Source organism: Hoplias malabaricus, chromosome 7, assembly GCF_029633855.1.
Source record: "Hoplias malabaricus isolate fHopMal1 chromosome 7, fHopMal1.hap1, whole genome shotgun sequence".
Classification (NCBI taxonomy): Eukaryota; Metazoa; Chordata; class Actinopteri; order Characiformes; family Erythrinidae; genus Hoplias; species Hoplias malabaricus.
The window spans coordinates 7,113,960-7,131,753 of record NC_089806.1 but is presented as its reverse complement, the minus strand read 5'-3'; the positions used below and the strand labels follow the sequence as shown (position 1 = coordinate 7,131,753).

Here is a 17,794-nt window from a genome sequence, read left to right as displayed (position 1 = left end):
AGAAAAGCATTTTATAAGTACCTGTTACCTGTAGAGGACAGAACAGGAGTTTTAAGAGCACGGTTGTAGAGTTGAGTGTATATTTATACTGTCTTTACGTACCTGTAGAGTCCCTTACGTCTGACAGTGTGGCATACACCCCGGTAACTTGAAGGTCCCATACCAGTGAAGGTTTAGTACCTTGTTCCTGTGAGGGTACATGCCATGAATGGGTTTCCAGAGCAACAGCTGCTGTAGAAAGACTGATTGCCTGAAGGGGACTGATTTGAGTTGGAAAGCAAGACGGCTCGATGCTGTGTCCAGAGACCAGCCTTTGTTTATGATTTAGAGCCACCACGTCCCAGTGGTTTGGATCTTAAACAGAGCTAACCTCAGAGCTGGAGAGATATTAACAAATGTGATCAGAAGCACACCTGCCAAGAGCAATGCATACAAACGCTCACTCGGGAGGGATGTGTTCTGAATAGTGGATGCTGTACGTTTCGGTTAAAGCAATGGTTGTTTAGAGAACCATGGTGATTCAGAAAGCATCTGGGTGTTCTGTGCAGGGATAAACAATTCTCATCTGCTGCGTTTTTTTTTTTTTTTTTGATGCCCAGTCTTTCCTTTGAAATTAAGGGTATTAAAGAAGAGTTTGTAATAACTTTCTTAGCCTTAACTTTACACTAGATGTCGGTTAAACACTGCTGTGAGGATTTAATGGCATTCAGCTGTTACAGTATGTTGAATGAAGGATGATTTGTTGTGGATCACAAAACTCACCCCAGATGCACTGAACGATGCTCCATCACCCCACAAATTCACAGCTCCACAGCCCAGTTTTATATCCCTCTTGCTGACACATGACATTGAGCTAGCTGCGTATCCAGAGCTGAATGACGCCATCAGGAACGGGTACATCTTAAAGTAAAGTAAAGTGAATTCGTGAATCAGTGTTTGGACATAACACAGCTCTCCAGGGGCCTGGAGGTTGTGGGTTCGAGTCCCGCTCCGGGTGACTGTCTGTGAGGAGTGTGGTGTGTTCTCCCTGTGTCTGCGTGGGTGTCCTCCAGGTGACTGTCTGTGAGAAGTGTGGTGTGTTCTCCCTGTGTCTGCGCGAGTTTCCTCTGGGTGACTGTCTGTGAGGAGTGTGGTGTGTTCTCTCTGTGTCTGCATGGGTTTCCTCCAGGTGACTGTCTGTGAGAAGTGTGGTGTGTTCTCCCTGTGTCTGCGTGGGTTTCCTCCGGGTGACTGTCTGTGAGAAGTGTGGTGTGTTCTCCCTGTGTCTGCGTGGGTGTTCCGGAGGAAACACAGGGTGCTCCGGTTTCCTCTCTGAGTCCAGAAACACACGTTGGTAGGTGGACTGGAGACTCAAAAGTGAGGTGTGAGTGTGTGTGTGTGTGTGTTGCCCTGTGAAGTACTGGCGCCCCCTCCAGGGTGTGTTCCTGCCTTGTGCCCAGTGATTCCGTGTAGGCTCCGGACTCACCACGACTCTGAACTGAATAAGCGGTTACAAACAATGAATGAATGAAGACATTTGAACATATCAGGTCGCTTAGGGTTTGGGTACAGAACACATAACACTGTAAATATAGCAAGCCATATTTCAAATCAGAGAAAATCAGCTATCTGGGCAGCCCAGTTGGTGGACATATTGAAAAAGGGCCTGGAAATGTAAATGACCACAGCTCTGCACTTGTTTTTGGACATGCTTTATTATTTGCTGCAGCCAAACTTGGTCCAGTGATCTGGAAAATAAGGTTCCACCCGGTGGAGGAGATGTTTTCATCAAATTGCTCCCTGATAGCACTCATGCACATAAAGGGTCACTATTTGATAAGCGCTAGGTCCTCCAGTCCACAGGGTGGACAGAGTTATTCATTATTGACTGATAGTATTAGACAGGAAAGACTAGTGGTGTAACTCTACAGGGTTTGAGAATTTGTATGAATTGTACATTTTGTCTCAAAAAAACAACACACATCTCCAATATATTAACTTTACAGGAGAAGAAAAAAACTTAACTATCAATAGATGTCCATGTAATTCCAAGAAATTAAGGAGCGTTTCTATTGGTCCATTCACCATGAAATGTAAAGAAGAGTGGCTATGTTCAAATGATGTAAGAAAAACTCCACAAAAATGGAGATACATTTGCGAAGATATGCAAAGATTTAACACATTTCAAATCAGTTTCAATGATTCAGTTCAATTTATCTATTAAACATATAGTGAACACAGAGCCAGGGACTACACTGGTGATTCATTCATTCATCTTCTGTGACTGATTCATCCTGATCAGGGTCAAGGTAGGTCTAGAGCCTGTGGACAGTTTCACACACTCACCCAGTCACTCACACCAGTGGAAACCCATGCAGACACAGAGAGAACACACAGACAGTGACCAGAGGAGAAGATCAAACCCAGGACCCCGAGACCCTGGAGTTGGTGGCAGTGACACTGTCTATATTTCCACTGTGCTGCCCAGCATCAGACGTCAAACTTCAACTTTTTCATTGATTTTCTTCAAAAATGGACTGAGGATGTCTACATGCTTAGGTTTCTGTTCAGGAACAGCCAAGTAAGTTTTTGTCGGACCGCCTGCTGGACCGACATAGAAGAGGTTTCACAGAGAGAACTTAAAGTGGCGCTGCTATATTACTGCGCCGTCTGTTGTTAGTTCAGCCATATTTCACATTCCAGTTCTTGAACTAAATTTGGAATCGTTCGGCAGTGACCAGAGGTCCTCTTTTGCCTGAACAAGATCTCTTTTTGGGACCTAAAAATTTGTGTTTAAGTGGTCGGAGAGTTAAGAGCTGAATTGGGACACGCTCGCACTGCTTCAGCGCTGTAGGTCCACCATCACCGCGGTGAGCAGCTCAGTGTTTTACTGGAGCCACGAAAGGAAATCTGTTGAGCGTTGTTCAGGTAATATTTATCATAGTCTCTTCTTTATGTTCAGAGAATGTTTCTGTGACACAGCCTTTTGTTTCCACTAAATATTTAACAAACAAAGTCATCTTGTCTGTCCCTATAACGACACGAATACACGGACACACCTCACCGTTACTGACTTTCTGACGAGTCCATTACATCGGCACGGCTTTGTGTTTAACTTTACACGAAAACTGACTAAATCTCTGGATTATTAAAGAACACCAGAGTGAGGTGTTTCTCCAAATAAATGAGTCTGTGGATTAGTTACATCACTGTTTTATCAGTCAGACTCTTATAGAAATGTAAGAAATGTAAGAAATATCTAGTTCTCAGCGATGCCCTGGCCCTTTATCAAATGTAGATCACTTGGTTGATCAAATGTTAAGGTGCTTGGTTTTAGAAATGTTCAAAAACTTACATTTTAAAATGTTATATTGTTGTTTTCTGGTAAATGAGTTACTTTAATGTCTTCTCAACATTGTCCTTCAGACAAGGGAAACTATTTTTATAGCTTGTTATTATTTGTTTTTATTGTAAACAAAGACATTGAAATAAGGCACCAAAGCTTCTCCGGACCTTCCAGTGACATTGGTATGTATTTTGGGCTTTTCCTGTTTTTGAAATGCCAGAAGCACCTCTGTGACAATGGGTAAGTGGCTAATGGTGGTCCGGCAAATCCAGGCTTGCCTCGTTTCTCTTTGCTCATGCTTTTCATGAGATGTATTTCAGTTCTTCAGGAGCTGAATAGAAGGCAAGTTAGACGATTGCTAATATTCACTGTCTGTGATGTATCTAGAACATCCGGAAGGTTCTAGTATGGAGAAAAGATACAACAGGTACAGACACTATGCTCTGTAAAATTTACCCAATCACCATGATTCATTCACAGGCAAATAAATACAGTGACACATTTCTCCACTGTAGCTTTTATTATTGTCATATTTACAGTCATTTTCAAGTAAAAGAAATAGAAAAACACTAAGGACTATTCAAAAGTTGAATCAGCACTGAACCCAGTCATTACAGCCTGGATGGTCCCCTAATACAAATCCAGAATCCAAATCCAGCTTCAGGAATCTTCAGCCAGTCCACTTTCCCTGTTCTTTCCCTGTCCTCGCTTCAGAGACCTGGGTAAAGTGGACCCACCAGAGCCTGTCTGAGTCATTGGGCACAGTGCAGGAACGCACTCTGGACAGGGCACGGGCCCCGGAGAGAGCTGCTCAGTGGGAATTGGAAAAAGAACCTATGTGGACTGGCTTAAGGTCCCAGAGTTTTGAATCAGAGACGTATGGCCTAGGAATACATCTATAATAATAATAATTACTTCTAGACGCTGTTAATACTGTAATATCACACTCCTCACTTCAGCCAGAGCTTAAACAGAATTCATCTCGTGTACAATTACAAAGGCATTCATTCAAATTTAGACTCGTTAAGCACAGGTCGTTTAGTATCTCACAAAGAACTTGCAGCAGGTTGGAAAACCATTTATTTACAACTCAGCGTGGTCAACATTCAAATAAAACTATAGGAAGCTTTAAGCCGAGATCGAATTCATCATCAGTCCTGGATTTGGCTGCTGCCTCTTACTGAAGTCACACTGAAACAGGGTAAAGACATGACTGGGTTCAGCCAGTGATGACCAGCAGGTACCAGCATCAGCATGTTAAAGACTAATCAAGCACCATGTTTGAAACAGTGATGTATTTACATAAATCTTTGAGAAGCAATGCAAACTGACCGGTGCAACTTTCAAGCCGAAGGGCAGAGTAATGGACTCAAACACGGCAAGATCAGCCTTCATCAGCAACGCTTAGCCCCTGTTACGTTAACGTTTCCATTCAAAGGGCAATCACCGAAGTACCCTCACACTGATCTCTGTTAAAGACGCTAATTCAAACTAGCAGCTAGCATATTCATATTCTGTCCTGAGCACAAGGGGGACAGCTGTGCAGTCGAGAAAGATGACTGTGGGGAATTATTAGCCAATAAGGCCTGAAACGTGGTGCTGCTACAATATCTTTATTAATCATCAAAGCTGCAAAGCTTTGCCAGTGCAGGTCACGAGGGGTGAGATGAAAAATGCCCGTGCGGCCCTATTTACTAACTGGCAAACTACGGTACGTGGCGAAGGGCAGGTTATTATGTTTTGGAATGTTTACAGGATGTTGTGTCAGGCACTTTCCCTAAAGACCTTACATCCATACAGCACTTGATTTCTGGCCTATTGTAGTTTGGACTGGTTTATCAGAAGGTGGATAAGTACACAGTGGAATCACATCTGTTGAATTCTGGTTTCATAAAGCTTGTGGGCCTCATTTCCATATTTTTTAATCATTGTTTTTTTTTTTTAAATATCCCTTCGCCAACTTCAACTCAACACCCAGAAAAACCTTTAAAGGCTCCTGGTAAAAGGACATCTTTGTTAGATTGGTATTAAGGTCAGTTTCACTGTAATTTTCCTCAGATTTCAAGTCTCACTCACTCTCACCCCAATGTTAGCTAGCACAACGTTAGCTAGCATCAATGTCTGTTAGCAAATAGATCAAATCTGTACAGTTCATTTTTCCTTTGTAATCCAGCTGAGCTGCCCAACAATGCTGTTTTAGCCACAGTTGGAAAAGAAATGGTAGTTGGTGTCACATCTCAGAAGAATCATGTTCTTGGCTTTGACCTCTCAGGTTGTTGGCATTGTGTGTGACTAAGGGCAAAACCAAGGTAAACGAAGAGTAACTGCGCAGTAATATGCAGAACGGAGTCCACGGTCAGAATGTTTTGTACAATTACTTCACAATCGACCAATCATGAGATTAAACCAGTGTAGCCCAAACCTTTGCACGTTACACAAATGGCCCGTGGCTCCAGCATCCTACACAAAGCATTCACTCAACCTTATCTTTATGAGGTGGGAGGTTGAGCTCGTTTGGCTGCTGTCTATATGCATTAAAAGCTCTTTAAATGGTTCATATCTGAATGCTGATACCGAAATGACATCACACATTAGCAGAGAACATTTGACTGAACTCTGACCTCCCAAGTAGGACCTTCCCAGTTCCACGCAAATGTAGCATTGTTCAACTGCCCTCTGCTACGTTAGCATCATTAAGCTAATTAGCTAGCCATGCAGGCATATTTTTAAGTCCAAATATAGTGTGAAATGTACAATTGTGTAAATAATCGTTCCTTTGTCCATTAGCTTTCTTGTTGTTGTTGTATATGTGCAGACTGAAGCTAGCATGTTTGCTAATTTATATTTTACATATTGCCTGCCATTTCAATTTAACTCCAATTGATTTTGGCCAAGTTCTGTGCTACAGTTGGTTTGACTCTGTCCATTATACACTCCAGTTTAGCTAAAATAAGCAATGAGACAGCCCTTAAGATTCAGGAGAGGGAAAAACGGCGTGGCAAGTCGACAAGGGTTTGTTAAAGTTATTTATACAGAAATGGGTGGTAGATTTTAATGTTTTTTTCCCCCCTCATCTTCCATGTAATAGCTTGACCCTAACGGAAGACTTTCTGAACCTTCAAGTTTCATCAAAGCGATTCATACGAGATGAAAGATCTTGAGAGATTATGGATAATTGAAAGTGCAGCTAAGAGAGGAAAATATTGTAATTGTATCTGTTCATAAGGACTGTTAACAGCAGCCTACACCAACAGGTTCTGAACCTTTTTATGTGGCTATGGACCAGAAGGCACCTCCTGCTGCTAACACACAAACTCTCATGGTCCAGACTGCTCACGCTCAGCTAACGGTGCTCATGAACCGTTCTCATGTTCAGCACAATATCGCTAATCTACAGCCAACCGTGCTAATCACGCCAACACATGCACAAAATGGTTCACCAGTACAGGAGTGTGTACTGTACAAATCTGAGCATAAACAGTGCAAATTTCACGGAGCACTTAATTATTTTGCGCAAAAACCCAGCCTCACACAAAGAGAGAAGTCTTCAACGTCACTACGGCAGTTTGAGTGTAGTGTTTGTAATTATGAAATCTGAATTTATTTTTTTTATAATAGAGCTGTCAATCTTTTTTTTAAAAAAACAAACTAATCAATTGCAAATTTTGCTGCAATTAATCGTGATTAATGCCACTGTCCCTTCCTAAGACTGAAGCTTTTACTAAAGGATATTTGAATTAAAGATACAGTGTAAGATCAACACATTGGAATTATATATATATAAATATACTAGCAGTGTTTATTTATTAAAATAAACCAAATATTATTAGTATTTCCAAATATTAAGTAAAAGATTTAGCTTCCTTGTGTTACTGAGAGGGTGATGCATGTGTGGTGTGATATTTATAACAAACTTCCGAGCGGAAACCATACTTTTTTGCTTCATTGCATTATCTCAGTGTAGTTTTGATGATTTTTGAATTTTGAATCTATGAATTTGATGAATAAAATGATCAGGGGGGGCTTTAGCATTGGACACAGCAGCTTTAATGGAGAAATTTAACGGTAGAGCACAGCTCGTGCCTCAAAATATAAACACCTCCATCAGAGTCAAGTGAGCGTGTGTGTGTGTGTGAGAGAGAGAGAGAGAGGGAGAGAGAGAGAGAGAGAGAGAGTGAGGGAGAGACAGAGAGAGAGAGAGAGAGAGAGAGAGAGGAAGAGAGAGAGTGAGAGAGAGAGAGAGAGGGAGGGAGACAGAGAGAGAGACAGAGAGAGAGAGAGAGTGTGTGAGGGAGAGACAGGGGGAGAGAGAGAGAGAGAGGGAGAGAGACAGAGAGACAGAGAGAAAGAGAGGGAGAGAGAGACAGAGAGAGGGAGAGAGAGAGGGGGGAGAGAGAGAGGGAGAGAGAGAGAGAGTGTGTTAGCTATAAAATATAATACATATTTCAGCATAAATCAAATAATGAAATGTAATTTATGTTCTGAATTCAACAGCAGTTACTTTGTGTTTACATTGCTAAATAAACTGCTAATACATCACTAGACTCTTTAAAACGAGTGACACATTGGAGCAAGTTGTGACTAAAATGGGTAAAAATGATTAAATAAAAAAGAAATCAAATTATGTTACATTTCCATGTGTTAACCTGCTGATTCTGACAGCACACTTTTATTTGTGTATGTGTATATATATATATATATGTACACACACACACACACACACACTTTATGGAACCTCTGGCCTAGGAGAGCTGGTTACAAAAACCCAGACTGTAGATTTACTACCAGCGGACGTCAAAGAACCGAAAACACTGTAAACACCGTCTCTAAGAAGGATTTTGATAGAGATGCTGTCGCTGGAGTGAGCTCTGGACAGAAATAGCATGGAGGCTTTATGGTTGCTCATGGGTTCCTGCCAAAGGCCATGACACCAAGCACGTTTCAGCCACATCACAATCTCTACCCCACACACACACACACACACACACACACACACACACACACACACGCTCAGGCTACCAAAACAGCGCTGCTTTTTTTTGTCTCTCCTTTTTAGCCAGGGCTGCCCCTTGGCTCTATACACATTTAAAAAAGAAAGGCCCACCTTCACAACATAAATGATTAGTCTACTAGAAAAACACTGGCACACGTGTTTAAAAAAACGCTTCCCATAGAAAGAGTACATTTTTTTTCATTTTTTTTTCTTCAAAACGAGACTGAACACTGTCTTAGGAAAAAAAGAACAGAAAAAAAAAACAATAATAGTAATAAAAGCACAATATTCACATAACCTTTAGAAGCCGGGAGACAGCTGTAGAAAGGTGGCAGCTGCCGGGGCTTGTTTCCTGCTGCCACCGATTAAATATGCAACATGACACACCTCATGCAGAAAACCAAATACACTCGAGTCGGCTGGAGACGGGTTTTTAAAAATGGAGTGAAGTGATAGACATTTTGGTGACACTTTTATTTGAAGGCTCCTTGTCTAGAGAATTTATAACTCACGAATAAGCATTGAATACGTTTATAAAGCTATACTCACGTATGTGTTAGTACCTGTGAAGTAAATATTGCTGTGACCTATGGCCCAAATCTGACAGACATTTGTCCAATGCATGTTGCTTTACTTTAAGGTCCCTTACGTCCCATGTCTTCCTGTGATGACTGACTAATTTACACATTAACAAAGTGTTTATGTATAAAAGTCTATATCAGTGTTTACGCATGTGTTATAAAGGTTCTAGGTCGTTCGTAGTTAGCCTTCAAAGAAAGTGTCCCTGACGTTTTTGACGGCTGTTTTCGAATACGAATCTCTGGGCAGCTTCTAACATTGAGTTTCTAAGTAACTGTTCTTGGCACTTTCAAGACGAATACATCCATTATACAGAGTTTAAAAAATAATAATAAACTGGAATACAGTTATAACATAAGAAAACCTAAGAGGTCAACCCCTGTGATCTGTGATGGAGTAACTCTGTGGTATCCCAGTGGCCCAGAAAGGTGTTTCTGACATTCTTTGAAACTGGGGAGTGGTTCGGCTCCAACACGGAGATGTTCTCCAGCATCAGGTGAGTTCATCCAGAGCATGGCCGGCTTTTTTTTTTTTTTTCCTTCATCTCCCCTCAGGAATCCACAGAGATCGATACAATCTGCTCCTTCTGAAAGACTCCTTTGCTTCTGCTGTTAGAGGCAGGGAGAAAGCCACAGGAAGCGTCCTGACCACAGGGGGGCGCTCTTGCGCTTGCTTCGGAGCCAAAAACCAGGCTGGATTTCCAGCAGGGGCTTCAGATAGGAAGTGCCAGAACCATCTACTGTGGGGAATCCAGTATGTGTGTGTGTGTGTGTGTGCATGTGTGTGTGTCTGTGTGTTCTTCCAGCCTTTTGGGGTTAAAGTGCCACGTCTCGTGTTCCTCCAACAGTTCGTAAGACACTTCCATGTTAAGACAAATTACGTAAAAAGGACGAAAAATGTTACAACAGCAGTTTCTCTTCTATTTGATTGGTTCATAAGGCAGTTGTCCTGTTACTTCGACCTGCGGAGGAAACAAAAGGAGAGACAAGGCAAAGTGTTAGGTTACTTAAGGTCAAACGCAACACACGTGCGCTGAAATACAACACGGCTAGGGATCAGATCTCAGACAGTTACGGTGGCCCATGAGGTCAAAACCCAAAGGACAAAAACTAGGACAAAGACAAACACAACAACATTAAGAGCAGAACATAGAAATATTACATGATGTTCACTGTGTTTCTGCATTTCATTTAACCCTTGTTCTCCCTGTTTGTGTTCTCTTTGTTCTACCTTAACATATTCATAGTTTTTTAATGTCATTGGGTTAGCCTTGTGCACAGTGATTTCAGGTAAGCTCCGCCCCCAACACGTTCCTGAACAGGATGGAGCACTTACACAGATGATATAAATATTAATATTATCACACACCCATCATTTCTTTGTGTGTTCTTGTCTTTTCTCTCAATGTTGTTGCGTTTGTATTTTTTGAGACAGCTGCATTCTTGTTTGCGCCCTAAATCCTGATGTCTTTTGACTCTCTGGGCCACCGTAGCTATCCATCGTGTTGAGGGTACCATTAATAAAATAACAAGTAGCACTTTACTGGAACTCCAATCCATAACATAGACAAAGCCATGCCAGAAATATGTCACGGTAGATGTTATAATCGTGTAGTGTAGATAGCTTTAACCACATCAAACATTGTGGCATCCCACGCAGACACAGGGAGAACACACCACACTCCTGACAGACAGTCACCCGGAGGAAACCCACGCAGACACAGGGAGAACACACCACACTCCTCACAGACAGTCACCCGGAGGAAACCCACGCAGACACAGGGAGAACACACCACACTCCTCACAGACAGTCACCCGGAGGAAACCCACGCAGACACAGAGAGAACACACCACACTCCTCACAGACAGTCACCCGGAGGAAACCCACGCAGACACAGGGAGAACACACCACACTCCTCACAGACAGTCACCCGGAGGAAACCCACGCAGACACAGGGAGAACACACCACACTCCTCACAGACAGTCACCCGGAGGAAACCCACGCAGACACAGGGAGAACACACCACACTCCTCACAGACAGTCACCCGGAGGAAACCCACGCAGACACAGGGAGAACACACCACACTCCTCACAGACAGTCACCCGGAGGAAACCCACGCAGACACAGGGAGAACACACCACACTCCTCACAGACAGTCACCCGGAGGAAACCCACGCAGACACAGGGAGAACACACCACACTCCCCACAGACAGTCACCCGGAGGAAACCCACGCAGACACAGGGAGAACACACCACACTCCTCACAGACAGTCACCCGGAGCAGGAATCGAACCTACAACCTCAGGTCCCTGGAGCTGTGTGACTGCGACACTACCTGCTGCGCCCTGTCTGTTTACAGCGTGGTTATAGTGCTCCTCAAAGACACATTCTGCCAAATGAACCTGTCTCTCATATACAGCTGCTCCCTCAGTCTTTTAGTTTAGTTACAGATGGCTCCATTCTGCTCTGTTCAAATCCTCGCCATCTTCCCATCCTGTCTAATCAATGGACTCGAGACCTTTTCTATTTCCTGATACTGCTTTTGAGTCAACTTTAGCATTACTTTAACAACTTTAACATTAGCAGCCTGCAGAGAAAAGTGCTATGTACACAGATAATATAATAGTGTTCAAAGCCTTTGCATTCTGGATATTTTTGACATTTGCAAAAGGAAAGGACCCAAGACACAAAAAAGTATCGTCAGCCAGCTTCACGTTGGCTCTGAAAACAGAGTCTGTAGTGCATCTTTAATAACAAATCACAGAAGAAGAAGAAGAAGGGATGAGTGTTCAGAGGTGTGAGGTATTGCATCTGTAGAACAATACACATTCTATGTATTCGGAATAGTCCTAATCCTTATTAATCCCGTTTTTAATCCGTATGTTTCCTGCAGATATGGAAATATGGATGCTGAAGTTGCTCAAAGTCTTACGGTTTGTCACTGATCCAAAACCCGTACCGAACTCGATACCACCCTCTTTAAGACACATATGATGATTATTTTAAAATGTTAGCGCCACTGTTCTAAAGCCTTCCAGCTTTCTATAACTAGGACATATCTGTTCAAACCCCAGGGGTCCGCCGATGTTCTGCTGCGAAGACAAAGCAAACTTTTGTTAAAATAAGGCAGCTGTACTTTATGTACCATTTCAGAACATGTACTGGCCTATGGGCATGGTCAAATATACCGTGATCCTCTTCCTCACGTACACACACTGCCCAAAATGTGGGTGGAGATATTGAACATGAGGCCGCTACATATACTACTGGGTTTACTAAAGTTGGAGCAGTTCACGAAGGCCTGGTTTGCATCCCTCTTACGTATTTTTAAAATCAGGGTAAATCTGCAGTGGAGTTTTTAAACCAACACTAAGTAAGATTCTGTGTTTTTGCTCCTGGGCTCCCTCTACAGTCGTAGAGTGTTATTCACTTTTACAGCACTGTCCTGAAATCTAGGGGGGAGGGGTGTGGTTTCCTACCCTGCTCCAAAAGTTACATAGCGCAGTTTCTGCAGTGCTGAGCCTGGAGTAGCAATGAGAGAAGCTCAACTATTCCTATTACAGCTCTGTGAAACATCACAATGATTTTCCCCCTTTAATAATAAGGTAAAAATATTACTTAGTGTTGCTTTAAATGATTTTGACTCTTTTCTTTTGAGTCATTCTTGATCACACTTTTCAAAACAGTTAAAACCTGATGTTAACATCCAGCCATCACAATTAATAAATGTTACCCAGCTGGGGGCACTTTCTATGTGTTATTTAGTTATAAAATGTGCACTGTGTCACGCCTTCGTCCTGTCAGTCTGTTGTCCCCGCCATGTGCTTTATTTGCACATGGCTCTGTTTTGTTTATGTTCTAGTCTCCGCCTTTGTCCCGCCTCCTCGTCTGTCATCTGTTAACCCGTCCTTCTCGTTATCTGTCTCAGGTGCGTCTCAGCGCGCGCCTCTCCTGTCTTCGTGAGCGCGGCGCGCGCCTCTCCTGTCTTCGTGGACGACGGCGCAGACTCCTCTGCCTCCGTGGACGTCGTCGCACGTTCCCCAGTCTCCGTGGACGACGGCGCAGACTCCTCTGCCTCCGTGGACGTCATCGCACGTTCCCCAGTCTCCGTGGACGACGGCGCAGACTCACCTGCCTCCGTGGACGTCGTCGCACGTTCCCCAGTCTTTGTGGACGACGGCGCAGACTCCTCTGCCTCCGTGGTCGTCGTCGCACGTTCCCCAGTCTCCGTGGACGACGGCGCAGACTCCTCTGCCTCCGTGGACGTCGTCGCATGTTCCCCAGTCTCCGTGGACGACGGTGCAGACTCCTCTGCCTCCGTGGACGTCGTCGCACGTTCCCCAGTCTCCGTGGACGACGGCGCAGATTCCTCTGCCTCCGTGGACGTCGTCGCACGTTCTCCTGTGTCCGTGATGGCGGCACCCGCCGCTCCTGTGTCCGTGATGGCGGCACCCGCCGCTCCAGTCTCCGTGATGGCGGCACCCGCCGCTCCAGTCTCCGTGATGGCGGCACCCGCCGCTCCTGTCCCCGTGACTACAGCGGCACCCGCCGCTCCTGTCCCCGTGACTGTGGCTACGGCCTCTCCTGTCCCCGTGACTGTGGCTACGGCCTCTCCTGTCCCCGTGACTGTGGCTACGGCCTCTCCTGTCCATGTCCGTAGGTCGGCCCGAAGGACTTCAGGGCCGATCCCCAGAACTGTGCCCAGGCTGGTTCCTCAGACTGCCCCACAGACATTAGCCAGTCCTGGGCACCCCCCTGTTATATTGGTTCCCTTGTCTGTCCCTGTCTTGGTTCCTGTCTCTGTCCTTATCCCTGTGCCCATGTCAGCCTTTGTCTCTGTCCCTGTCCCGGTCACTGTGTTTGTGTCAGTCCCTGTAAATGTTCTTGTACCTGTTCCCCTGCCAAGTCCAGTCCAGTCCCCTGTCAGCCCTGTCCAGTCTCTGTTTCAACCCCCTGTCTTGTCTCATGTTCAGTCCCCTGTTAGTCAGGTCCAGTCTCCGTATCTGTCCAACGTCCAGTCACCCGTCTTGTCTCCAGTCCAGTCTCTGTCTCAAACCCCTGTCCCGTCTCCTGTCCAGTCCCCGTTCCAACCCTCTGTCCTGTCTCATGTCCAGTCCCCAGTTAGTCATGTCCAGTCTCCGTATCCGTCTAGTGTCATGTCACCTGTCCTGTCTTCTGTCCAGTCACATACCCCTGTCCAGTCTAATGTTCCGTTTCAATCCCCTGTCTCGTCACCAGTCTCTGCTCCCGTCCATTCCCAGCACCCAGTCCTGTCATCAGTCCCGTCTCCATTCCAGTCCCCTGTTCTGTCACCTGTCCAGTCTTCTGTCCCCAAACGTGTCCAGTCTCCGTATCCGTCCCACGTTCAGTCCCCTGTCTTGTCTCCAGTCCAGTCTCCCGTCAATTCCCATGTGTCCACTCCTGTCCTGTCCAGTCCGTTCTCGTCTCATGTGGCCCCCCTTTGTCAGTCTCCTGTCATGTCCCATGTCCCGTCTCGTATATTCGGTCCTGTCGTGTCCCCAGCTCCTGTGTCTGTTCCCGTCCTGTCCTGAGTCCTGTCTCACTTGGTTCCTTGTCTTGTCTTAGTCTGTCTTGTTTTCCGTGCCCTCTCCTGTGCCAGCTCCTGGGGGGTTTAGGAGTACGCGCCCGGGAGTTGCGCGTTCTTGGGGGGGGCATCTGTCACGCCTTCCTACACTTCCTGTTTGTTGGTCATTGTTCTATTGTTCCGTGTATCCAGTCAAGTCTGTCGTGTTCGTTAGTCTCTCCATTGTTACGTTTTCACGTTGTCGCTGTATTTCCTTTGTCGTTTCGTTCTTTCGTCTGTCTGTCCCGTTAATCCTGATTTGCTCCTCGTGTCCCGTTTAGCCTGTTTAGCTCCCCGTTTCTTGTCTTTTTGTTATTGTCTCTTTGTTTTGTTGTTATTAAAGGTATCTGTGCTTGAGCGAATGCGTCCGCCCTCAGTCAGTCCGTCCCTCGTTCCTGACACACTGTAAAAAATGTCTTGTAAATTTTACAGTAAAACACTGGCAGCAGAGTTCCCAGGAGTTTTTACAGGAACACTACTGTATTTCAAATTTACAGCATATTACTGTAATTGAATAATACAATAATTTACAGTAAATACTGTGATTTACAGTAAAATACTGGCAGCAGAATTCCCAGCCATTTACTGTATTTTTACAGGAACGCTACTGTATTTCAAATTTACAGCATATTACTGTAATTGAATAATACAGTAATTTACTGTAAATACTGTGATTTACAGTAAAATACTGTAGCAGACATGCTGTAAATTTACAGCAATTTTTTACAGCGTGCCTTTGAGGGAGGTTTGACCACAGTGTATGAGGAAAGGTCAAAATGTGGGTGATTTTACATGTGACGCTTTCCATTTTATTTAATGAATTGGTTGCGGTCAGTTTTTTAAATCTTTCAAAACACTTTAAAAGCTAAAAATGGTTTAAAATCAGGACGCCATTGAAGAATTCAAAGTTAATTAAATAATTAATAAAAAATGATAAGAACTGCACTTGATAGAACTGACTTTGACTTTTCAACACTGTCTACACACGCCTACAATTCCCAGTGTACCTCTCTCTCTCTCTCTCTCTCTCTCTCTCTCAGCCTGGGCAGCATGTTCTCCCCTGTAGAGAGTGCAGATTGAGTTAGGCTGCACCATGTGTGCTCTTCATCTTCACCTTGCTCTCGCCGGCTCACACACAGTTCAGGAGGCGAGTGCTTCGGATCGGGACGCTCTCCACTGGCAAATATTACAGAGCCTGAAGGTGAGCCATAATGCCCCCACCTTCATCTAAATCCATATGGGCCACAGCCCCCCTCCACCCCCCCTCTGTCCCCGCGCTCCCGCTCCATGTCCCTGGCCTGACTCCAGCTCAGCTGTGCCCCTCTCCCCGTGGGGACGGCTGGGAATGCCCTGCCTCAGGACGGCAGATCACTGTCAGTGCCACTCATGTGCCAGGGCTGGCGGCAGCGTGGTTTGAACACCTGCCATGTGTTTCCATATCAGACAAGCTGTGCCATCCACAGCGGCTGTTCCAGAGACACGACTCAGGGTGATGCAATCACAGGAATCAAGAGATGCATTATATTTTTTATAAGCTGCCGCATATTACGTCAGGAACCTCGTGCTGCTACAAAGAGCATTGTCCCTGAATCCAGCTTTTGTTTTGGGCTGTCACTGCTGATTAGATTAACACACCAGTGATGTGCTGATTCATCTGACCATTCATTGAGAATATAGCTTTATTTATTTATATTTATTTATTTATTTATTAAAAAAAGACTAAGCAAAAAATAAAAATAAAAAAACACATTGAACAATAATAACCCTTCATTCATTCATTCATTTTCTGTAACTGCTTCATCCTGTTCAGGGTTGTGATGGGTCCAGAGCCCAGGAATCACTGGGCGCAAAGCAGGACCACCCTGGACAAGGCGCCAGTCTGTCACAGGACAAACACACACATATCCTTGCTGTCCAATGAAATATATGTGTCTCAAAAGTAGCAACTTTACAGGAAAAGAAAAAATCTCATGTACTTTCAATGGAAGTCAAGGTAAAAAGATTCTATTCCACATAATTTTCGTTCACCATTAAATTTTCACAGTGTGAAAGGCAGCTGCAGTGCTCAAATGATGCAGTAAATTAAAAATTGCCAGAAATGGAGATACATGTTTTTCATTGGACAGCGATGATATAGGAACACATTTTGAGTAGCCAATCAACATATCAGCATGTGCGTTTGGACTGTGGGAAGAAAACCAGATCACCTGGAGAACACACAGACACAGGGAGAACACACCACACTCCTCACACACAGTCACCCAGAGGAAACCCACGCAGACACAGGGAGAACACACCACACTCCTCACAGACAGTCACCCGGAGGAAACCCACGCAGACACAGGGAGAACACACCACACTCCTCACAGACAGTCACCCGGAGGAAACCCACGCAGACACAGGGAGAACACAAAACTGCAGTTTTCAGAAGAGTCAAGCTCAAGTTTGGTTAACTTTAACATGCGAATTCCCGTCCTCGACCAATAGCGCTACTGCTTGGGCCATGGCGGCCCTGAAGGGGCGGGGCTTTCTACAGCAGTAAGGTACATCCAAAATGGAGGAAACACTATCCATGTGGCCATGTGTAATCACAGCATTTTATATGAAATGGTTATAATCAGTGATTATATCGATTGTCAAAAATATCGATTATAAATCAGTGTAGAAACCTAATTCAGTCTGGTCCACGGTCAGTTAGAAGTGTAAATAAGCGGTATATATATATATATATTACTGTATTATTTTTTTTCTTCATTTTACTGTTTAAGATTATGGTTAGCACCAAAATAGACAGTTTGTTTCGCCTACCTTCCGGCCCTCGCCAGTTTTGTAGAGCAGCACAAACAGCAGTGTCCAGAGCGACTGCGGCTGTATTCTAAAGCACTCTATTATTCAGGGCAGTGCTTAGGACTTTGGATAAACTGGACTTAAACTGTAAGACAAAGCTCTAGCCTGGGAGGCTACTGTTTTTCTTTGTGAGATAATTGGGCTCACAGGAGTCCACAGCGAGTGTAAATAAACCCATCACCAGTGCATCAGTGTCAATAAGACAAATCCTCTCAAATCTCTCAGAGACCAAGCAGCAGCACCTCTGCGCATCCAAGCATGTCCTCATAAACTTTTAAGCCGTCAGCAGACGGTGAGCAAACAGTCCTGCCTCGCCTGGTGTTGACCCGGGCTATTACCTGAGCCGGGCCAAGACTGATATTATTTGGTACCGATTTGTGCGGTGAACTCCTATGAGTTTTTGTTCTGCTGCTCCTCCCCTCTCCATTGCCCATTGCAGCGATACCCCATTACGCCTACATCG

At 44.6% G+C, this 17,794-nt stretch overlaps 1 protein-coding gene across 2 annotated transcripts in view; it reads right to left on the bottom strand.

The window, feature by feature from the left end:
• Positions 1–7,779: 7,779 nt before the first annotated feature.
• nkain2 (sodium/potassium transporting ATPase interacting 2) overlaps positions 7,780–17,794 on the bottom strand; it is a 275,241-nt gene continuing 265,226 nt past the window's right edge. For both annotated transcript variants that reach the window (XR_010803924.1, XM_066677627.1), the window contains one exon: positions 7,780–9,858. Coding sequence is in view for 1 of the 2 variants with exons in the window: in XM_066677627.1 (XP_066533724.1) it covers positions 9,849–9,858 (10 nt within the window). In the remaining variant the exon portion in view is untranslated. The remainder of the gene's footprint in view (positions 9,859–17,794) is intronic.